This window comes from Dermacentor variabilis, chromosome 4 (assembly GCF_050947875.1).
Source record: "Dermacentor variabilis isolate Ectoservices chromosome 4, ASM5094787v1, whole genome shotgun sequence".
In the NCBI taxonomy this organism is placed as follows: domain Eukaryota; kingdom Metazoa; phylum Arthropoda; class Arachnida; order Ixodida; family Ixodidae; genus Dermacentor; species Dermacentor variabilis.
Genome location: NC_134571.1, coordinates 128,308,726 through 128,332,739, shown reverse-complemented (window position 1 = coordinate 128,332,739; position 24,014 = coordinate 128,308,726). Strand labels below are relative to the sequence as shown.

Here is a 24,014-nt window from a genome sequence, read left to right as displayed (position 1 = left end):
ACCCTGGCATCATACAAGATGTGGACGTGCTCGGCAAGGTGCGCTGCAGTGACCATAGGATGGTAAGAACTCGAATTAGCCTAGACCTGAGGAGGGAACGGAAGAAACTGGTACATAAGAAGCCGATCAATGAGTTAGCGGTAAGAGGGAAAATAGAGGAATTCCAGATCAAGCTACAGAACAGGTATTCGGCTTTAACTCAGGAAGAGGACCTTAGTGTTGAAGCAATGAACGACAATCTTGTGGGCATCATTAAGGAGTGTGCAATAGAAGTCGGTGGTAACTCCGTTAGGCAGGATACCAGTAAACTATCGCAGGAGACGAAAGATCTGATCAAGAAACTCCAATGTATGAAAGCCTCTAACCCTACAGCTAGAATAGAACTGGCAGAACTTTCGAAGTTAATCCACAAGCGTAAGACAGCTGACATAAGGATGTATAATATGGATAGAATTGAACATGCTCTCAGGAACGGAGGAAGCCTAAACGCAGTGAAGAAAAAACTAGGAATTGGCAAGAATCAGATGTATGCGTTAAGAGACAAAGCCGGCAATATCATTACTAATATGGATGAGATAGTTCCAAGTGGCTGAGGAGTTCTATAGAGATATATACAGTACCAGTGGCACCCACGACGATAATGGAAGAGAGAATAGTCTAGAGGAATTCGATATCCCACAGGTAACGCCGGAAGAAGTAAAGAAAGCCTTGGGAGCTATGCAAAGGGGAAGGCAGCTGGGGAGGATCAGGTAACAGCATATTTGTTGAAGGATGGTGGGCAGATTGTTCTAGAGAAACTGCCCACCCTGTATACGCAATGCCTCATGACCTCGAGCGTACCGGAATCTTGGAAAAACGCTAACATAATTCTAATCCGTAAGAAAGGGGACGCCAAAGACTTGAAAAATTATAGGCCGATCAGCTTACTGTCCATTGCCTACAAAGTATTTACTAAGGTAATTGCAAATAGAATCATGAACACCTTAGACTTCCGTCAACCAAAGGACCAGGCAGGATTTCGTAAAGGCTACTCAACAATAGACCATATTCACGCTATCAATCAGGTGATAGAAAAATGTGCGGAATATAACCAACCTTTATCTATAGCTTTCATTGATTACGAGAAAGCGTTTGATTCTGTCGCAACCTCAGCAGTCATGGAGGCATTGCGGAATCAGGGTGTAGACGAGCCGTATGTAAAAATACTGAAAGATATCTATAGCGGCTCCACAGCCGCCGTAGTCCTCCATAAAGAAAGCAACAAAATCCCAATAAAGAAAGGCGTCAGGCAGGGAGATACGATCTCTCCAATGCTATTCACAGCATGTTTACAGGAGGTATTCAGAGACCTGGATTGTGAAGAATTGGGGATAAGAGTTAGTGGAGAATACCTTAGTAACTTGCGATTCGCTGATGATATTGCCTTGCTTAGTAACTCAGGGGACCAGCTGCAATGCATGCTTACTGACCTGGAGAGGCAAAGCCGAAGGGTGGGTCTAAAAATTAATTTGCAGAAAACTAAAGTAATGTTTAACAGTCTCGGAAGAGAACAGCAGTTTACGATAGGTAGTGAGGCACTAGAAGTGGTAAAGGAATACATCTACTTAGTACAGGTAGTGACTGCGGATCCGGATCATGAGACTGAAATAATCAAAAGAATTAGAATGGGCTGGGGCGCGTTTGGCAGGCATTCTCAGATCATCAACAGCAGGTTGCCATTATCCCTTAAGAGAAAAGTTTATAACAGCCGTGTCTTACCAGTACTCACGTACGGGGCAGAAACCTGGAGGCTTACGAAAAGGGTTCTACTTAAATTGAGGACGACGCAACGAGCTATGGAAAGAAGAATGATAGGTGTAACGTTAAGGGATAAGAAAAGAGCTGATTGGGTGAGGGAACTAACGCGAGTTAATGATATCTTAGTCGAAATCAAGAAAAAGAAATGGGCATGGGCAGGACACGTAATGAGGAGGGAAGAGAACCGATGGTCATTAAGAGTTACGGAATGGATTCCAAGGGAAGGGAAGCGTAGCAGAGGGCGGCAGAAAGTTGGGTGGGCGGATGAGATTAAGAAGTTTGCAGGGACAACATGGCCACAATTAGTACATGACCGGGGTAGTTGGAGAAGTATGGGAGAGGCCTCTGCCCTGCAGTGGGCGTAACCAGGCTGATGATGATGATGATGATGATGATGATGATGATGATGATGATGATGATGATGATGATGATGATGATGATGCACCGCTCTGCGCAGGCTACCTTTGGCTCCTGAATATCATGAAAATGAAACCTGCGCACCTGAATTACCGTGACCAATGCGTCACGGTAATCTGTGTTTTGATTTGACTGCGTGGCCTTTCTCCCGGATCCGAATGCGGTGTACTGCACGAATAAGTGGCACACATGCTATATAATGTAGTAAGGTGCTAAAAATAGCAGACTAGAAGCGGCTTGCAATAACCGAACAGTATAAGGTGGACGAGCGAGACTAAGCGCGCGCATAAACGTCAGCAACGTATTAAACGTCATAGTAGTGTAGTGCAGCGTTCCTAGCAAGAAGTGCTGTATAAAGGACGTAATCTTACTGAGACGGATGCAGTCCGCCATTTGATCTCTCACTTATGGATCTCACCTCCTCCCACTTTTTTTTTTCTTCTTTCATGTGTCCAACTATAGTGCAGACCTCTTCACGTAGTTTTATCAATCCTTTAATAGAGATCGAAGGACTCTGCTTTTATGTATGCTGCAGGAGGTCACAGACACATATAGGGTTGTCACTTAAGTCGTTTTTCAACCGGCATAGCCGCGGTTTCGATTTCACGGAGCCGGCTTGAATCCCACACCGGCCCGCCGGTTTCTCGTTTTCCTGTTCTCCCATAACTTGCACCGAAACGCCCTCTAGGATGTTCGGGCTACCAGACAACTGAAGTGTCGAAACAATGTACGCGCTCATTCTTAATTACTCAAACTCTTCTACACGCAAGACCGAACCGCCCGCCCTTTCGTTCTCATTTTTTTTTATTTCCTGAGCGCATCATCTAATTCTCTATGATGCATGCCTTCTCAGCGATATTACCAATTGTTGGCGCTTGTTGCCGTCAGTTGGCGCAGCTATGGTTTGTGCCACATGAGAAACACGGACGCGCATCGTTCGTTCTCCTACCCCCCCCCCCCCCGCATACCCGGAATTACGTGATCTATACGAGCGGTTGATAATGATATGTGCTATATAATGGCGCAAGATCCAAGTATGGCAAAAGAGCGCCATGCCCGTGATATCTGCGAGCGGGCTAAGTTTTCTATAAAGCCTTAGAGTACATTGTTTAGAAAGGATCGCTATCGCGCTCCCTCATCACTGTTACGAGCATGTTTACAACGTACGCGACTGGATGTCGAAAAATTTTGACTAAAAAAAAAATGTTGCCACTGCAGGATTGGACACTGTGAACGGTTAGCTTTCCGTCGTACTTACAAAAAAGAAGAAGAATAAAAGTAACCTTAACTTGCCGTTGATTTGCAAACCACAAGAATTAAATAAAGCCCTTCAAAATTTCCTACCTACCGTTAGGTACTCCGGCACATCCTCAAAATATTCTGCATTGAACGTTACAGCTAGATGAACGTCTGCAATGACATTTGCGAATAGCTCTGAGAAACAAGGAGGAACGTACCACGTTAGTTTTCCGAGTCAATATTTGGATCCTTCACAAGATTGCCGATCGTTTTCGAGATCATTTTATTACGGTCCAATTTGCTGTACATATGTAAATCGCCCGACCGTTTTTTTTTTTTTAAATCTGACTCTCTAAGACGAGTCTACTTCCATATAGTCAGCAGAATTTCCGCTTTCATAACACGCCTTACTTTCTCTTGTAAGTTTTCTCTCGTCTCGTTCCCGTGACCGCCGGGACTCACGGTCGATCCCCCCCGTGTGCTATATAGTGGGTAAGCGCCACAGAATAAGGAGCAAGCGGGCAATCGTACGAGCGGTCGCTGTAGCGCGCATGCCGACCGAGCATGCTGCTTGTTCGGCGGCTGCTTCTGCCGCGCGGCCACACGTCCTGCTGCTGGTCGCCGGTGCCATGGGCGCGCGGACGCCGGCACTGCCACGGACGCGCGTTTACCGAGAGGTACTCGCGCGGCGGTTCGAGCCTCTTGGGCGCCGACTACGCGGACGCCTACCGGTCGGCGCTCGAGGAGCCCGATGCCTTCTGGCCCGAGGTGGCCCGCGCCCTCGTCTGGGATCGCAAGTGGATACGCGTCATTGACAACCACCGAAGTCCGTTCACCAAGTGGTGAGAGAGGACGCTACGGGTCTGTCTGTCTGTCTGTCTGTCTGTCTGTCTGTCTGTCTGTCTGTCTGTCTGTCTGTCTGTCTGTCTGTTTGTGTCCGTCTGTACAATGGGATCGCTGGGAACGAGGATTATACGGCTATACCGCAGGAGGTGTACGTACAATCCAAGATAAACAAAGCTATCTTGGGTCATGAAGCCCAGGCACGAGGCAATGATTCATCAACGCACCAGCAGCCACTCACTTTTCCCGCCCTTCCCCTATTGTATATGCGCCACAAACGACCCGGCAACGTGTTTTAGTGCTTGCGACGCAACCACGGTGTAAGAATATACCAGTATTCTTGCACCGTGGACGCAACAAACTCGGGAGGCGCTCATCCTATTATATATCGTGCCGCGTCAGCTGTCTCGTCGCACCGCTCAAAAAATTATAAGTAGAGGAAATGCATGGCCTGGCCACGATTTGGACAGGCGTGAGAAGGCGCCGCCGCAGCGATTGACTCAGCACAGCGGATGAAGAAGGGGGAGGAGGAGGTGTCCTCATGTCAGCTAACGGGGGGCGTTCAAAGCCCTGCTGCGTTTTTTTTTTTTTTCAAGTCTCCGTGAACGTTTTTCGACGGTGTCATTCTTGCGGCCGTATGTAGCCACATCGAATATCCGCTTTCCCTTTTTTTTATTTGTCACGCGCCATTGTGCATGCACCGTTTCCACTCCCACTGTGTAGGGTAGCGACCCGAAGTCTACCTTGGTGAACTTTTTTTTTCTTTGTTTCTTCCCTCCTGGAGCACCATGGTGACGCGTCGCCGTCGCCCCAAAAAAATGTCCATCCATTGAAAATCCAACTATTGCTTCGCCAACCCATACCACCGGGGCAGCTGTCTAGGTGGCCTTCCCCTTTCCCGAAGGGAACGTTCACGCTGCCACACTTTGGGACAATGTCGAAAGAGGGGAGAGTTAATCAAAAGTTGGAGGAAGGAGAAAGAGGACCACGTTCTACAGCTTGTAAGGCATGTGCTCGAATGGCTCTGAGTATTCATATGCATGTCGTTGATTCTTGAATAAAAAAAAAAACGTCAAGTAATAGGCGCAATATATTGATATGTGACTTCGCCATCTTGAAAGTATTGAGATAAGTGGACAACAATATAAGCCTCTCATCTTCATCGCCGGCTCTGACTGGAAACACACGCTTGAGTCAAGTAAGCAGTGTCTGTATAGTTCCACCGCTGCTCGTAGGTTTACCGCGTAACGCCATGCGCGCCAGGTGCTTTAGCCAGAAAGCACATTAAGCCCGTAAAGACACGTACTCTTAAAGACCAATTAAACACTTAGTCAATAAAACGTACACTCCGCGCTGTTTCCACAGTTGAATATACGTAGCGTGCCACCAGTCGCTATCTGTTCCCGCTCCCGCCAAATTTCTCTCTTGTACGCCCTGTGTTTTAGTCAAACTAACTAATTGTTAAATGAACTAAGGCGAAGTCAGGATGCGATGCCGTGATCGGTCTTTGTGGGGGTGCCTTGATCGACGGTCAGAAAAATGGGCAGAAATGCGTAATTACAACGAATCAACGAGCCCAAGAATGCAGAACCACACGCTTAATTACATACACGCATTATAACGGCGAGACTTCACGTCACGATTTGCTCAGCGGTGCAGACACTGCGCAACTGGTTGCGCGGTCGAGTGACGTCGGTATACCGGCTTGCATGCGCGCGCTCTGCAGGTTTCCAGGTGGCGAGATCAGCGTGTGCTACAACGCCGTCGACCGGCACGTGGAAGCTGGGCGAGGGGACAACGTGGCCATTATCTACGACAGCCCCGTGACCAACGTGGTGGCCAAGATCACCTACAAGGAGCTCAAGGAACAGGTGCGCATGTCCACGGGTCTCGTTACTGTTAGCAACGTGCGTGTTGCCCTCAATGTCGGCGGCACGGCCTCCCGACAACCGCGTTCTACTCCGGTGGCTGCTGCGTATGGCGCTGCCGCGCTAGCTCCCATCTTGAAAGGGTGGTTTTCTACTCCGGCGGCTGCTTCGTACGGCGCGGCCGCGCGAGCCCTATCCTAAAAGCGATCTGCGATGGTATGATATGGTAAAACTTTATCGAGGTCTTGCTCATCGTGAGTCATCATGAAGCGGGCCACTCCCACGTGGGAACCGGAAGGCCGAGCCTCTCGGCCGCATCGTGGGCCTGCTGGACAGCCCAGAGTTGGTAAGCCAGAAAAGGGCTGCGGAGAGCGGCTTCCCATCTGGCCGAGCAGTTATCGATGACAGAGTGTGACTACGAACACATCCAGAGCATCTGCTCTAACGCGGCTTTTTTCTCCACAATCGCGGCAAGTACTATCGGTGTAACTATCCGAATAGATTACATGTAAGAACGATGGATTGGGATACGTATTAGTTTGTAGTAGACGAAGCGTTAGTGCTTGAGCTCTATTGAGCCGCGGATGAGGAACGAAGTAGGTTCAACGGCTTATATAGTAGTATTTAGCAATCTGATCGTTGTAGGTGGAGGGCGTGTCCCTGTTCTATGGGAGTCGACTTCCGATTGGTTAGGGGCTGCGCGGTGGGCAAGTTCGCGCGCAGCCCCCCTGAGCCGACTCGTTGAGGTTGGGAAGAGCTCCCGCTATCTGACCCTGATGTGCGGGAAACCAATAGATGAAGTGGTGCGTGATTTCGTTGCCCCCAAGAAGTATGTGTGCCTGTTTCGAAACGGCGCCTTTTTCAAATGTTCTAAATGCAGACCTTGAATCGCTATAGATAACATCCCGTGACCTATCCAGCAGGGCTAGCGCAACAGCCATTTCTTCTGAAATTTCCGAGCCCCTGGTCCGAACCGAGGCAGCATTGGTGATTCCTTGCCGACCATCGACAGTGACGATGGTGAACACCCGACGTCCCTTACAAGAGGCTGCATCCACTAAGCTGACCTGTCGCTGATCACTGTGTCCTAAGGAGGTCGGCGATGCGGACAGTTTATAGGCGTGTAGGCGCACCGAGGGCAGATATAAGCTTCGTGTGCACTATAGCACCCATACGTTTGTGCTTCACCAACGTTCGTGAAGTGAAACGTCACTGTGACGTTTTTGAGAAACTCCCGTTTGGGTTTCCTTTGTAGCTTCGTGCTATATAATCGGATGGATGACTGTTCTTTCCCTTTCGTGAACCGTCCTCCACCTTGCTGGCTTCCGCGCCGAACTGATTTGCCAAATTCAGTCACCCCGCGCTTCGAGTCGGCGATTGATTCCACCTTGCTCTGTGATCTGTTAGCCTCGTGGTTAGCTCAGATAATAGGGCGACTGCTCCGGAAAGGCGTAGGGCCAGGGTTAGATTCCCACCTCAGGATGAACTTTTCCTCTATTAGACGATAAAAAAAATATTGCGTGGTTTTACGTGCCAAAACCAAGGTTTTGCACGTGCCCCTCGTATGATTACGAGGCACGCGATTAGAAGATAATGAATCGCGGATTATGCGAAGGAAAACGTACACAAAAATAATTTTTAAAATGGGATGGAGCATACAGCAAAGTCACGACCAGCAGCAAGCCGTCATCTATAGAGAAACGAAGAGGGTACAGTCATTATTTCATTCTGCCGGTACTAGTATACGGGTCAGAAACTCGGCTGCCAGCGTACAAGTCTGAGAAGCATCTACAAACCACGCAGCGAACGGTGGAACGAAAAATGTTAGGCGTAACTTTAGGATACAGGAAGGCACCGGTGTGGATTAGAGCCGCAAGTGGGGGTAGCCGATATTCTGGCTGACAGAAAGAACCAGAAAGAAAGTCGAGCACGTAGCCGTGGATTTATGAGGGTTATACCGAATCTGTGTCAAAGTAAGGGAAGCGCATTTGCGCGTGGCAGAGAGAACTATAGGTTATCTGACGAAATTAGAAAGTTCGCAGGCACAGGATGGAATAGGGGATCGCTGGGAGAGGCCTTCGACATCATTATTATTATTATTATTATTGTTGTTGTTGTTGTTGTTGTTGTTGTTGTTGTTATTTGTTGACATAACGTGTGCGTTTCATACTGTTGTGTATATGCGTATACCCGTATTGTTAAAGGGAAAATCAGACATCCACCCATTCGACAAATTCAACTTCGCCTTGCCATCTGCTAGCCGCCTGGTTAGCTCAGATGGTAGAGCGGCTGCTCCGGAAAGGCGGTGGTCCCGGGTTCGAGTCCCGGGCCAGGACAAATTTTTCTTCTACTCTGAGGCTTTTCTTTCGAGAAACCCGTATGGGTTTCCTTTGCAGCAATTGCTGCGAACGGGTGGATGTCTGATTTTCCCTATATTAATTACTTCCCTCCACCTTGCGGGTTTCCGAAGAACTGCCACGTCACCCATATTGTTCTCTATAACTGTTGTCATGCTTGGCGTCATAGGGCATCTTTGTATACTGCTTTGATTCATATACATCTAGTGTTTGTCTGTTCTTGTCCTAAGTGAGTCACAGTTGCTTTAACTGAATAAGCCCATTTCATGCGCCCTACCAAATACTGTGAGGTGGGCCTCACACGTGCCCTTGCGACAAAGGAACGACAGCATAGTAGTGCAGGCAATCACAAGGACATTTATTCCGCCTTTTATACACTAATATAGCCAGCCGAATTAGTACCGATAGAACATGCCGATAGGCGCGCGACAATTCGAGGAAGTCCGACTCACCGCGACCGAATAGCGAGCGAATATGTTCGCCCTCATGCTGGACGCCAGCAGCTAATCGCTCGCGTGTACGGTCACGCGAACGGTGGCGTGTTCGAACGACGTCCATTCCGGTGTCCTGCTTCTAAGCCTTTAGCAGGACGGCCCAACTAATGGCCGGCGAGCGCGCGAACACCCCGAACCAAAGAGCAACAGGTTACTCCCTTTTGCGCCCGAGTAACCCCACCGTTAGGAGCTAGAGTGACCTTATTAGGAGAGCCACACTCGCTCCATCTCTCGTACTAGTCTGCAACTACACCGACCGCCGCCGGCGCAAAGCCAGGCGGCGAAGCCGGATTGCAGAATACGCGAGCCATGCATGGAAAACAATATCAAGGGACGCGTGAAAGTCGAGAGTCCCCGTGTTATACCCAATTTCGCGCGCGCAAGTACCAAGACACTACCAAGGCACTAGGGCACATTAATGAGATTATTGATTGATTGATTGATTGATTGATTGATTGATTGATTGATTGATTGATTGATTGATTGATTGATTGTCATGATGGAGATTGTCTATGCCACTTCTCTTAGGTTAGACTTCGCCAACGAAGCGAACAAATCTCGCGAGAGTCGTTTCCTCTCCAGGTGTCCCGCGTGGCGGGCGTTCTGAAGGGGTGGGGCATCCGCAAGGGCGACCGCGTCATCATCTACATGCCCATGATCCCGGAGACCATCTACGCCATGCTGGCCTGCTCGCGCATCGGCGCCATACACTCGCTCGTCTTCGGCGGGTTCGCCGCCAAGGAGCTCGCCGTGCGAATCAACCACGCCAAGGTCAGTGGTGCGGCGTACTACATATATAAGCCACATCCTCCGCTAAAGCACACCATGCTTATACTAAAAGCGCGTCGGTACGCGTACGCGGTATGCAAATGCGCTTCGAGGACGCACGTGTCGTTTCTTGCACGCTTTTGCGATCTTCGCGTGCTCGCGTGACAAAATTCATTTGCTAGAGGCGAAGGCCAAAGAGGTATAATGCGTTATGATATGTTACTATGGAAGCAAGTTGGTACAATAGGTAAACGGCCGCCCTCACCGTGAGAGAAAGTTCGTTAAATCAGAAGATATATGTAGGACGCCACATTGAAATTTACGCGACAGCTCATCTTGACGTCAAGGATGTTGACAGCGTCTGCAGTGCTGGGACAGAAGGGTATGAACAGAAAGCAGGAGAGATCGACCGGAACAACGTGTCTATAGTGGGCCTAGCCGATTCATTACAATAGCTTCATTTCCCTGGACACAATTAAGTCGCCTCCATACTAAAATAAGTAAATAATGTGTTGAGAATTTATGTAAATAATGAAAAAAAGGGGAACGGCATTTCCGAGTGTTGTTCAGTGAACCGTAGTGAGTGATTGTCCCGTCAAGGTCATTAAATGTGGGTAACTGTACACCTCGAAGAAAGGAACAAACGAACAAGCAACCGATTACGAAGAACAGTGCATTGCACGATTCAACAATGTATCATTGAACCGTGTGATGCGCTGGGTGTAGTTACTCACAGTTTAAAGTTTTTGACATCATGATAATCGCTCACAATGGGTTAATAAGCAACAGACGGAAATGTGGCTCTCCTTTTTCACTATTTGCATTCTTCCTCAATAGTTTCTTTCTTTTTTTTTAGGATAGAGGCTACTTAATTGTGGTCGTGGGAGCGTATGAAGCTATTTTAATGAATCGGATAGGCCCCAACAGAGACGCGTTCTTCCGGCCGACCCCTCGTCCTTTCTCTTAATATCTCCACTTGTGCCAGCACTGCAGACGTTGTCAAATTTTGTGACGTCACGCTGCGCTTACTCGTAAAATTCAATGCGGCGTCGCCACTAGTCAGTCGCTTCCACGTCTTTTCTGTCTTAACGAACATCCTTCCACTGTAAGAGTTGCCGTTTAGTTACTGTGCAAACGTGCTTCTATATTAATTGACATAGCAAGACTCATTCTTCCTCGTGAGCCTTCGCCTTTAGCATATGAACTTATAGATAAATTGCAGCTTGTCTTTATAACAGCGACTTCTTAAAGACAAGGAGCAATTTATAGCCGTACTTTCAAAAGCACAATTCGTAATAGTGAGCGCCATGTATATGGATAAACATGCGAATTTATAGGGACCCTAATTTTTATAATCTGCTGTCTGCACCTGTTCGGGCCGCGAAGTTCAACAGCCAGCGTAATGGAGGAAACTACAGCTAGCCTAAACGTTCCGCAAAGACTACCACCGTTCAGCATAATAGACCACGGAGCAACGCGAAGTAGTAGTCTTCGATAAATTAACCTTTATACGGCTCTTTACGCACCACGCACCTCGTGCTTTAAGAGGTTAGTTATAGTCCGCAAGAAATAGTAACCTAACATTTTGCTTGCGATTAATTCTTACTGGTATTATTATCTTCTTTTTCACAGTGTACTATTAGCATGAACTGCAACACGGGCAAGTCGAGAAATTCCAGAGTGCTGCCTCGTGTTTTCAGGTTCAGCTGGGCATTTGTAACGGTTGCTTCATTCGCTCTCCAAAGTGCAAAATGGGAACAACAACTAGCCACCGAGTGCTTGCAGGGTATAGCCGGCGTTAATTTTCGTCGGTTTGTTTCCTGTTCGCCTTTCAAGTAAGAGAAGTTATGCGTACTGAGCTTCAAAAGCTATCAAGAAGGAGCATCAGTTGTGAAGCACAGCCTTTCCTATTAGCATCATCTTCCTTTTTGCTCTGTTCACGCAGGCAGACGCCTGCCTGTCGGCCAACTTCGGCATCGAACCGAAAAGGACGGTGCCATACAAGGTCATCCTGGACGAAGCCATCAAGATATCCGAATACAAGCCCAAGAAGTGCCTCATCTTCATCCGCCCGGGACAGGCAAGGCGCAAAGAGACGACGTGTTTGGGCGATCGTTTCATCTCTAATCCGCCGCAGTAACGGTTCTTTTCTGCCAAAGTAATGCAAGTAGAGTCATGATAGGATATTTAGACAGTCTAACGCAATTTATTTCTGCTGCTTACGCTGCACATTGCAGTTAGATGCAAGAGAATCAGGATAAACGCGTAGCTTTTCACCGAGCTTCGCTTTACAACATCGTGGTAGTCGAGCGAAACTTTGATTCGGGATAGTTGGCAATCCGAGAACGCTTATATTTTTAGAGCACAATAATAGATACGATAAAAGGCAGAAGGACATGCGCAACCGCTTGTGACTGTCTGTCTGCGTTTTGTCGTCTTTGTAATCATGTATTATAGCCGTTTTATCTTCTGCAGCAGTTTGTCATCTGCTCTAGCCGTTTGGTCGTCTGCACTGGTCGTCTTTGTCATCTACACTAGCCGTTTTGTCGTCTGCACTTAGCCTGCGCTAAATATCCAAGGGTCATGGTAGTCGCGACGATTTCAGCGCATAACCCCCTGGACTACATGCCGCCTGTTCACGCAATTGACTTTGGGTGCGCTCAGGACGACATCCCCATGACTTCGGGTCGGGACGAAGTGTGGACGGAAGCCGTGGACGCGGCGCAGCCTGCTGAGTGCGTCCCCATCGAGGCCATGGAACCCCTGTACATCCTCTACACCTCCGGAACCACCGGTCTACCCAAGGTGCGCCACGAGAAATCTAATCAGAATTGGGACAGCGAGTATGTCCTGGCTGCTGCCTGGCCTAGCAGACAACTTGGGGCACTGAGTACGGGGACGTCCGAACTGACAATTGCTATGCAATGCTAGAACGATCAAAATCTAAATTAAACAGAAAAAAAAGCCCGCGTTGACCATACAGAAGAGCTGGCAGCACATTACTGCGTGCAAGCAAAAGGAAAAATAAGAAAACGAGATATGTTCCGCAAAAAGATTAACATATCTACAGCAAATGAAAAAAAAAAGACAAAATATGCAAAGTTGGAGCATGTGTATAAAATAAGGATCAGGTACGATCATCAATTTACTGCAGAAGGTGGAGTTTGTTGCTTAATTCCACTCATTAATGGTACGGGAGGAAAATAATATTGTAATCACTAGTAATCTACTGCATCGTTATCATATATGTACATAGCCATGCATCATCACTCTCGATCTTCTGTTTCTTCGCGAAAAGACCGGCGCGTTGTTTTTGGAATAAAGCGCGTGATAGCACGGTTGGAAAACAAGAATTCACACATGAGGCGGGCACTATAGCGACGAAGAAGGGCAGAGCGTGGCGCAGGCACGTACCCAGGGGGGGGCCCGGGGGGTCCCGCCCCCCCCCGAAACCATGTGGCATACCCCCCCCTCCTCCCCACCCACGCCACCACTCCTCACATATTTCTAAAGCGCCGCCAGATCAATGTTGAGACTTGGCAGCTGTTATCGGTCAGCATTATGCTGCCTTGTTCACTCCTTTTATATGGCGGTAGTTATCGGCCTCTCTTGTAATGTGAAGGACAGTTTTCTCATAGATTCCGCACCCGCGCAATTAACTCGAGATGCGTTCAGTTGTCACCATCTATTCAACCGTCACGCCCATAGCTGTTGCTTTTGTTAGTTCAACCTTCTTTGTTTAGGCTGATCCTGGGACCAGGAGGGGGATGCGGCTGTTACTCAGCAGGTCTGTACTCTCATGGAACGAGTTGCGGCCAGAGAAAACGCCAATTGCGTTTAACTTTTCCCTTTGCTTCATTATTTCCTTGAGTTACGGCTCGCCGCGACGCTGACAGATGCCCGGAACCATCTACACGTGATATGGGTTAGATAAGGTGGGAAATAAAATAAGGTAAAAGAGAGTCCATCATGAAACCCTGCAATAACCCTTAACCCATAAGCAAGATGACTGTCGCCCGTTACCTCGTCTGTTTTTCCCTAATTGTATAGCACTTTTCGTGCGAAATTGGCAACTGGAAACAAAAATCGCAAGGAGTTGAGAAATTAAGCGATCTACTAAGGGAGAGAGCCAAGGCAACAACCAAACTGCAAGCAAAAGCGAATAATAAAAAAGTTAACCGTTGTTTATGAGAATATTTATGGATCAACATCTTTTTATTTAAAAAGGAAGTAGAGAAAACGCCGCCGGAAGTGGAGAACAATTACTTGTTTTGAATGATGCTTCTACAGTTATCGGTCGAACCGCCTCACCTAGCCACTTCTCTGCTGTGCTTATGTGAGTGTTTTTCTAAGCTTTTGCGGTGAGCGCAGTACGTCTAGAATCGCAGATTCCTGCGCTCTACGCGGTTGTATGGGATTGGCGGCCGCACAGCGTTACGCAATTCGCGGAACTCTCAAAACTGATCAACAAGGCGAAAATAACTGATATTCGAAACTATAACATCAGAAAGACTGAAGAAGCCGTAAAAAATGAACGCAGCCTGAAATCAGTAAAAAAGAAACCTGGCATAGGACAAACCATGATGTATGCACTAAAAGATAAGAAGGATAATACCATCAGCAATCTCGAAGATATAGTAAAAGCAGCGGAAAAATTTTTAGCTGACCTGTATACAGTACCCAGAGGAGTCACGATACCTCACTTAGAAACAGCAATGAACAGGATACAGAAACTCTTCTATAACTAGCGATCAGGTCAGAAGGGCCCTGCAAGACATGAAACGATGAAGATCGGGAGGAGAAGGTGGAATAACAGTCGACTTAATCAAAGATGGAGGAGACATAATGCTTGGAAAACTGGCGGCTCTTTATACGAAGTGTCTATCGACTGCAAGGGTCCCAGAAAACTAGAAGAATGCAGACATTATACTAATCCACAAAAAAGGAGACGTTAAAGAATTGAAAAATTATAGGTCTATTAGCTTGCTCCCAGTATTATATAAAATATTTACCAAAATAATCTCCAATAGAATACGGGCAACACTGGATTTTGTCAACCAAGGGAACAGGCTGGCTTCAGGAAGAGATACATTACAATGGATCACATCCATGTCATCAATCAGGTTATCGCGAAATCTGCAGAGTAAATAAGCCTCTCTATGTGGCTTATATAGATTACGCAAATGCATTTGATTCAGTAGAGATACCAGCAGTCATCGAGGCACTATGTAATCGAGGAGTACAGAACGCTTACGTAAAAAGCTTGGAAAATATTGCTACATGCGTGTGGTATTTGTTTGTTTGAACGAGGCGCGTGAGCGCCATCACTCCAGAAAAGAGGAGGAAGAACGAACTGGGCTCGCGCTGTGAATCTAACCGGTCAGCGCTGCAACCGTTGTTGTAAATATAATCTGTAAATAGCTTCTCGTCTTACTGACTCGTCCTTCGCGTAAGAATATCTACAGAGGTTCTACAGCTACCTTAATTCTACATAAGAAAAGCAGGGAGATACCTATATAGAAAGGGGTCAGACAGGGAGACACAATTTCTCCAAAGCTATTCACTGCGTGCTTAGAAGAATTCAAGCTATTAAACTGGGAAGGCCTAGGAGTAAAGGTCGACGGCAAATATCACAGCAACCTTCGGTTTGCCGATGATATTGTTCTATTCAACAACAATGCAGACGAGTTACAACAAATGATTGGAGACCTTAACAGAGAGAGTCTAAGAGTGGGGTAGAATATTAATACGCAGAAGATGAAGATAATGATAAATAGCCGGGCAAAGGAACAAGAGATGCAGGATCGCCAGTCGCCCACTAAAGACTGTGAAGGGCAACACTGGATTTTGTCAACCAAGGGAACAGGCTGGCTTCAGGAAGAGATACTTTACAATGGATCACATCCATGTCATCAATCAGGTTATCGCGAAATCTGCTGAGTACTACTGCAATGTGTACGTGTACCTCGGTCAATTAATCACAGGGATCCCTGATCATGAGAAGGAAATTCACAGAATAAAAATAGGTTGGATCGCATACGGCAGAAAGTGCCAGCTCCTGACTGGAAGCTTACCATTATTACTGAAAAGTAAGGTGTGCAATCAGTGCATTTTGCCAGTGCTGACATATGGGGCAGAGTCTTGAGAGCCAGTTAAGGACCGCGCAAAGAGCGATCGAACGAAGATTGCTAGGCATAACGTTAACAGAGAGAAAGAGAGCGGTTTGGATCAGAAAGCGAACGGGTATAGACGATATTCTAATTGACATCAAGAGGAAAAAAAATGTACCTGGGCAGGTCATGTAATGCGCCGGTTAGATAACCGTTGGACCATTAGGGTTACAGAATGGGTACCAAGAGAAGGAAAACGCAATCGAGGACGACAAAACACTAGGTGGAGCGATGAAATTAGGAAATTCGCGGGTGCTTGTTGGAAAGGGTTGGCGCAGGACAGGGGTAAATGGAGATCGCAGAGAGAGGCCTTCGTCCTGCAGTGGACATAGAACAGGCTGATGATGATGATGATGATGGTGGTGAAGTTGTTGCCCCCCCCCCCCCCCCGAAAAAAAATCCTGGGTACGTGCCTGGCGTGGCGACAGAGATAGGTAGACGCTCAGCGAGGGTCGCCACAGCCGTTTCCTTAGGCAACAAGTCTATTCAAGTATGTTAGTTCTTTTTCTCATTTGCCTTATTTTCAGCCTACGTTCTGATACGGTGCGTGATGCAAACGTTAAGCAAGTATTTCGACTTGTATTGCATGTATTATTATAAAAAATTATGTTACAAAAAATTTTAGACACAAGAAACTATTTCATATCAATTTCAGTGCAGGTTAAAAGTTATAGATCTTCGTGTTAATTTTTTTTTTAAGTCAGCATGCACCGCCGAAGTACGTACATCTACGTGAATTCAGCAAACATATACCGCGAAGAATACGCGTTGCACTGCGAGTCTGTTTTGTGGACGAGCGCCGGTACGCGAAAGCGGCTGCCTACTTGTCGACCACTTGAGCTAGTGCGCCGCCATATTGCACTCACAGTAGCGCCATCTGTGAGCTGGCTGACTTCGCCGCCATATTGTCTTAATCGGGCGAATGCTCTGTTTTGTATACCAGTTATAGGCTCGGCTGCGTCTGCATTTGCTAGTGTGTTTCTTCTTTTCCGGGCTGGCACGGCATACTTAGTATTACATGACGTTTTCTACGCTGGAAACGACTCTGGGAGGCGTACTCAGGTGACGCCACGTGGCCGGAGTTCCTGCTGCCGGTGAGGCGTACGAAGCACCTAGTGCGACGCATGCACGCGTTTGAACCTATAACGAGCCTCAGAGATCCGTTGCGTAATTATACTCGTAACTATCGTCTCGTAGTTCGCCCAAACTGTGGTGTAGTTCAAGAAACATACACGAGACGATCGTAATCGCATTGGTGCCGTTCTACTGTTTACATCGAAAATCGTTCAACTGTTATTTCTAGATACATTGCGCTACTGTAGTTCGTTAGTTGGACGTGGTTTTGGTTAGTATTAACAGCATGCCGTACGAGCCTCAAGGCGCTCAAAGTAATTTTGTTGTTGTTGTTGTTGTTCTGTCTTGTTCGGCCTGTCGTCTCCGACGCATCCACGCACTTTGCGGAAGCCGTGTCCTCACATAGAGCCGTCGCATTCTTCTAATACGGGAACTGCGTATATAACAATACAGCTTGACCTAAGTTTAGCCAGGGCATTCTGTACATAACGGCTAACAGGCGACCTTCGTGTGAACAGCGTGCGATCACGTGCGCGTTTCACACAGGCTGTGGTCCGTCCAGCGGGCGGCCACGCGGTCAACCTGCTGTACACTCTGGAGAAGGTGTACGGAGTCAAGGACGACGACGTGTGGTGGGCCGCCTCGGACCTCGGCTGGGTGGTCGGGCACTCGTACATCTGCTACGCGCCCCTGCTCAAGGGTGTCACCACCGTCCTGTACGAGGTATATACCGAGTCTCGTGCGACGCGCTGTCGGAAAGTTACCGGGTGGCGGACGGGCGTGGATTAGTCGTCGTGCATATATTTTTTGTACCGTACACGCCGAACTTATTAAATTAATTAAATTATGGGGTTTTTACGTTCCAGAAGCACGATTTGATTATGAGGCTCACCGAAGTGGGGTATACTCGGGAAATTTGAACCACCTGAGGTTCTTTAACGTGCACCTAAATCTAAAGTACACGGGTGTTCTCGCATTTCGCCCCCCCCCTCCCGTCGAAATGTGGCGGCTGTGGCCGGGATTCGATGCCGCGACCTCGTGCTCAGCAGTCCAACACCATAGCCACTAAGCAGCCGTGAAAAGGGTTACCGAACTTATGACGTCATATAAAGGTCACATAATTTTCTTGATGACTGTATGGCGGGAAAGCGAGCGTACTCTCTTCGGCCTCCGAAGTCGTCGATCACTTTCAAATGCATCCGACCAAACTTTAAAAAAAAAAAAAAACTAGGCGTACACTCCTGCAGCGCCTCCTTTGTTTACAAACGTTGAGCTAATAGAATGTTACACCAACAGGGTACCGATTAGAACTGGCTTTCCATCTTGAATTGTGGGTACGTGGAGGAAGGAAAAAAGACTAGGAGGAAACGTCGCGAGTCAGTCTTCAAGTCTAAACATAAAAACCTAAAGGAAAAGCTCATGGGAAATAGGCACCCGCCGCATGATACGCAAGGAACGGTAGAGCGGAGAACAGGCGACAAGGGCCGATCGTGACCAGGGCGTAAGCTGTCTCGAACCAAACAGCGCCTTGAAAGACCTGGGCCTGCTTCTCAAGAATCAACGCGCAGCTGGGTCCAGGTGCAGTCGGGTGAGGGTATAGCGTGCCTAGGCCTGTCGTTGTGCTTCTTCCTTCGTAGTCGTTTTCTTTCCTCCATGTAGGGAAGTACCGTGCAACGGGACGCATGAAGGAACGCAGATATGCGAGTGCGACGATGCACGCGTAGCTTCCAGTGTGTCACTTTTCGTGCTTTTTTTTTTAATGGAATGAAACAGTAGTAGAGAACTGAACGCTGGGCTTACCCGCCGTGGTTGCTCAGTGGCTATGGTGTCGGGCTGCTGAGCACGAGGTCGCGGAATCGAATCTCGGTCACGGCGGCCGCATTTCGGTGGGGACGAAATGCGAAAACGCCCGTGTACTTAGATATAGGTGCACGTTAAAGAAACCCCAGGCTGTGGAAATTTCCGGAGTCCTTTACTACGGCGTACCTCATAATCAGAAAGTGGTTTTGGCACGTGAAACTTCACAATTAATTTTTCTTTTAAAGTTGGGCTAACTGACAAGCCGGTCGCGTATTGTCCACAGCAACCACGAAATTTGGGAGAGTCGTGATATTTATGCATCATAAAAGAAACGTGGCGAGAAAAAGGAGAAACGGTACACGCGCCTTTTTTTATATATTTCTTTTTTTGCGAGCGAAAACTACGATTCGATGATGAGGCGCGTCGTAGTGGGGGACTCCGGATTGATTTTGACGACCAGGGGATCTTTATAACGTGCCTCCAATGCACGGGTCACGGGCATTTTTGCATTTCGCCCGCATCGAAATGCGGCCGCCGCCACCGGGATTTGATCCCGCGACCTCGTGCTTAGCAGCGCGGCACAGCCGCTAAGCCACCGCGGCCGGTTGACTGTTTTTGTTCGCCATGTGCCTATCTTCTTTTCTTTTAATTGACCTCTTCACAAATTTTCTCGCCTCTTCGTTTCTGGGTGCGTTAATTCTTTTGATGACATGCACGTTATCAAATGTGCCGTACTTAGCTTGTTTATCCGGAAGCTGGTTTCGACTCGGTGCTACGCTTGTCTTGTTATACAGGGTGATCATTTTTACGTTTCCCGGAATTTTTAAAAAATCGCCTGTGGCCTGTAGCATAATTTTTGTACTGGATTATTCAAAGAGGCGTACGTACGTTACTATAGCTCGATACACACATTCAACTTATTAACAAAAATAACTAATTAACTTTTAACTTATTTATTTTACGGTACATATTGGGATTTGCTATTTGTAGCCGGGTAGTTTGCAAGATGCATCCCCTAGACATGAATCTCCAGGATATGACACAAGTTTCGAGATATTATTTCCCAAATTGTGGAACAAAATACATGGGCGTTCCAATTACTATTGTGCTTCAATGCATAAAAAAGGTGTTTTGTTTAAAAAGAAGTAAGTGGAACAACAGTGCATTTTTTACGGCAAGTTTGATGGCGCATACCTCCAAACTAGCTGCGTCATTCTGGAAATTCTTTCCAAGTGGATAAGCCTTGCAATCTCATCGGCTACAATTAGTAAATTGCAATATGTGCCGTATAGTAATTAATTAAGAATACAGTTCGTGGATTTTTGTTAATTGGTTGAATATGTGTTTCGATTTCTCGGGCAAGTAATGACCACCTCACTGAATAATCCAGTTAAAGGACTAGAATTACGTTTGCTGCAACAGGCGATATTAAAAAAAAATTCCGTAAAACTTAAGAATGATCATCCCGCATGTATGCATGTAAGGTGGAAAATAAAATAATACGAGACAGCGTCCATCATCAAACCCTGCAATAACCCTTAAACTCATAGGCAATCTGACTGTCACCCGTTAAATCGTCTGGTTTTTCCCTAATTGTAGAGCTCTTTTCGTGCAAAATTGCCAACTGGAAACAAGAGTCGCAAAGAGTTGAGGAATGAGGCGATCTACTAAGGGAGACAGCCAAGGTAACAGCCAAACAGCAAGGAAAGCGAAAATTAACAAATTTAACGCTTGTTTATGAAAATATCTGTGGATCAACATCTTTTTATTGAAAAAGGAAGTAGGACAGAAAAGGGAAGTGGAGAACAGTTCCGTGCGTTCAGAATGACGCTTCTACAGTTATCGTTCGGGCCACCTAACGTAGCCACTTCTCTGCTGTGCTTATTTAGGTGTTTTTCTAACCTTCCGCGGTGGGCGTAGTACGGCTAGAATCGCAGCATCCTGCGCCCTACGCGGTTGTACGCAATTGGCGGCCACGCATCATTACGTAACTTCCCAAATAACAATACGAGTCGGTTGAGGCACTTCACTTCGTAGAGCATAAACGAGGGATCCAAAAGAGCTGTGATTGTTCCCCAAATATATATTTCTCTATAATTCTTCAAGAGCTAATTCAAACAACGCTACTATAGTCGGATAGAAATTAAGTCTGCAGTGAAGCCCCGCCCACGCCCTCATAACAGCCAGCCACTGTTCCTCCGCGAGGCTGCAAATAATTTGTACTTCAAACTTTTCCTGTCACCCAAATAAGCCGGTAACCACAAAAATAAAATAATTAGCGCGTAATTGTATACATTTTGCCTCGCTTTTTATAGCGGAATGGCCAAAGCCTAATTCTTTGTTAAACTCAAATAACATGCTTGGTTTGCTGCAACTACTTATTGTCAAGTTTGACTTCAGTTGGCAGTGAAGTTTCATGAGTAAAACGGGTTGAGCAGTGAAATGAACGGCACCGCAGACTTTTGAAGAGTGAAATGCTCAGACTCCACACACTTTGTCCATGTTTGTTGCACACCTCATTGCTTCCGCCGGTGAAAAGACTCTTCAAGAACAGCAGACGCTCCGGAGGTATCAAGTACGACGCCATTTTGAAAAGGCCACATGACGCCATTTTGAAAAGGCCACATGACGCCGATTTTGTTTGCTTCTGTGATTGGCGGGCGAAGTAACACAACTCCGCGCTGTTTGTGTGCCTTGGTTGCCAACTGCTGTTTTTTTTTTAAATTGTATTCTACTAAAGTAATCTTTATTTTACACTTTGGCTTCTTTACTTGTTCTTGGAAGTGTTCTTCGTGCGCTTCTTTCCTGCGCAAGTCCATTTGACGTAGTTCCTTGTCTGCCAAGTAAAGGAAAGGTGTATCGCACAGGCGTACCTGTAAAATACACCTTATTTCATTTCTCTTTTGTGGGTTTAAGCGTTTTTATGGCGAATGGTGGACGTTATTCACATTTGTACTAGTAAAATACCCCCCTAATTTGCATATAAGTTACCTTGGTTTCGGCCCCCCCGAAAAAAAATCTTGGGTACGTGCCTGATATGTACGTATGTATGTACGTATGTATGTATGTATGTATGTGTGTATGTGTGTATGTGTGTATGTATGTGTGTATGTGTGTATGTATGTATGTATGTATGTATGTATGTATGTATGTATGTATGTATGTATGTATGTATGTATGTATGTATGTATGTATGTATGTATGTATGTATGTCTCCGTGCGCGATGTGTGCAGACTTCTCGTCCCCGGTGCGCAGGGCAAGCCCGTGGGCACCCCCGACGCGAGCAGCTTCTTCCGGGTGGTCAGCGACCACGGCGTCTGCGGCATGTTCACCGCGCCCACGGCCATGAGGGTCATCCGCAAAGAGGTGCGCGCGCCGCTCGCTCAGTCGTGACAGCCTCAATCTGTGCCTCATTGCATACACGCAGGATCCCGAAGGACAGCTGGGAAAGAAGTTTCCTGGAAAAAAGTACGCGCGAGGCATTGTTGCCTTTTCTCTCTCTCTCTCTCTCTCTCGTTCACTGATAGATAGATAGATAGATAGATAGATAGATAGATAGATAGATAGATAGATAGATAGATAGATAGATAGATAGATAGATAGATAGATAGATAGATAGATAGATAGATAGATAGATAGATAGATAGATAGATAGATAGATAGATAGATATGGAGGACTGCCGCGGCCGCTGTTCATTTCCTGAAAACGTCCAGCCAATAAGTCCCCGAAGCGCGAATATGAAGCAACGGCTGCTAAGTCGGGTGACTAAGCTACATTCGGCATAGCGTCGCGGCCGTGGCCGCCGGCGGCGGTGCTGATGGAGACGGTCGCGCCAACGCTGAGCCGTCCATGCTCGCTACCGCTGAGTCTTCTTGAAATATATGTACTTATGGCGTTTTTCACTGGTCGATCTGGAGCAGCCGCCTGAATCCTCGAGCGAGCGCTCGGCTTTCACCAATCCGAGTCTGCCAGTGGAGCGCACGAACGCTCCGCGGGAGATCACACAGGAAGTCTGCGTGCACGTGACACAAACCGGTTCCGCAAACTATGCCCAACACAATGTTGTGCGTACCGACCGGGCATGGACCGGGTACCGATTTCGCTTGAAGACGGAAGTGACGCCATGTGACGCGTTCTATTTCCGCCCGAATCCGCGTCTCGGCGGCGGAGCAAGTGAGAGCGATCCGGCGCGGAGCGAGTTGATCCGAAACGACCAGTGGAACGCGCGAACCCGCTCCAGATCGACCAGTGAAATGCGGATTCGTTGCCGCGGAGCAAAAAATCCTGCTCCGAATCGACCAGTGAAAAACGCCATTAAATAGAGAGAAGATGCGACGAGTACGGGTAAAGACTCTGTAGGGGGGACAGAATTAAAAACAGGAGCGGCAGTCTATTGTGTCAGTCATCCTCGATTCCGTGGGAAGACGAAGGGGGTGGTTAAAGGAAAGCAGCGGTTCTTGGCTATTGTCGCCGCTAAGGCGTGAGAGGTCAGCTCTAATTACGTTCTCCCGTTCAACTGAAGTCAGCAAGTTCCCTCGCAATCTGACGGAAGGGACCACGGGTGTCGATCCCTCGTGCCTCTCGCATTACAATGGTCAATGAATTGCACTAGAACGCTAGAGCAAAAGAATAGAAAGTTGGGCGAGTTAGTACGGTAACTTATTCTTGGTTTGTAGGTCTTGTAGTCTATGTGTGTGTCACTTCGCGCTACAAATCAAGATTTTCTTCGTTGCTCGTGTACAACATCAGTGCATCAGCGCTTCGGTGTTCACCAAAGCAAACTTCACGCGGTGATAAATGTAGAGTTCAACGTCAGACCTCGCTTTTAGCAAGGCTTATTATAAGGCACTGCGATGACGTTAGACGCACTCGGAAAAAAACCATTGGTCGCCGCTGTGGAAACAGTCGGTCTGGGATTCCGAGGAACTTCCGAAGTTATATGTCGTACACACGGAAATGTGTTTCGCGATGCGCCTATAGCAGTCGAAACGGCTCGTGTCTTCCAACTTATGCAGATATACTAAGAACCGCGGCTTGATTTCCGCGCGGGTATACTGTGTGCGTGATCTTGTGCGCATTTACTGTAGTCGTAATATCGCCTCGAAACTTGTTCCACACGAGGCACCCTGTTTGAGCAGACTGCTGCCGAGTGCCGTCTGCGTTTTCGGCCCGAGCCCGTCGGGGG

The 24,014-nt window shown here is 47.3% G+C and overlaps 1 protein-coding gene across 2 annotated transcripts in view; it reads left to right on the top strand.

The window, feature by feature from the left end:
- The first annotated feature begins 6,085 nt into the window (after positions 1-6,085).
- LOC142579760 (acyl-CoA synthetase short-chain family member 3, mitochondrial) overlaps positions 6,086-24,014 on the top strand; it is a 36,262-nt gene continuing 18,333 nt past the window's right edge. For both annotated transcript variants that reach the window (XM_075690310.1, XM_075690309.1), the window contains exons 1-7: positions 6,086-6,167; positions 9,598-9,786; positions 11,729-11,863; positions 12,448-12,588; positions 17,574-17,750; positions 22,084-22,194; positions 22,256-22,296. In XM_075690310.1, the coding sequence (XP_075546425.1) occupies positions 9,664-9,786; positions 11,729-11,863; positions 12,448-12,588; positions 17,574-17,750; positions 22,084-22,194; positions 22,256-22,296 (728 nt within the window). In that variant the 5' untranslated portion in view covers positions 6,086-6,167; positions 9,598-9,663. The remainder of the gene's footprint in view (positions 6,168-9,597; positions 9,787-11,728; positions 11,864-12,447; positions 12,589-17,573; positions 17,751-22,083; positions 22,195-22,255; positions 22,297-24,014) is intronic.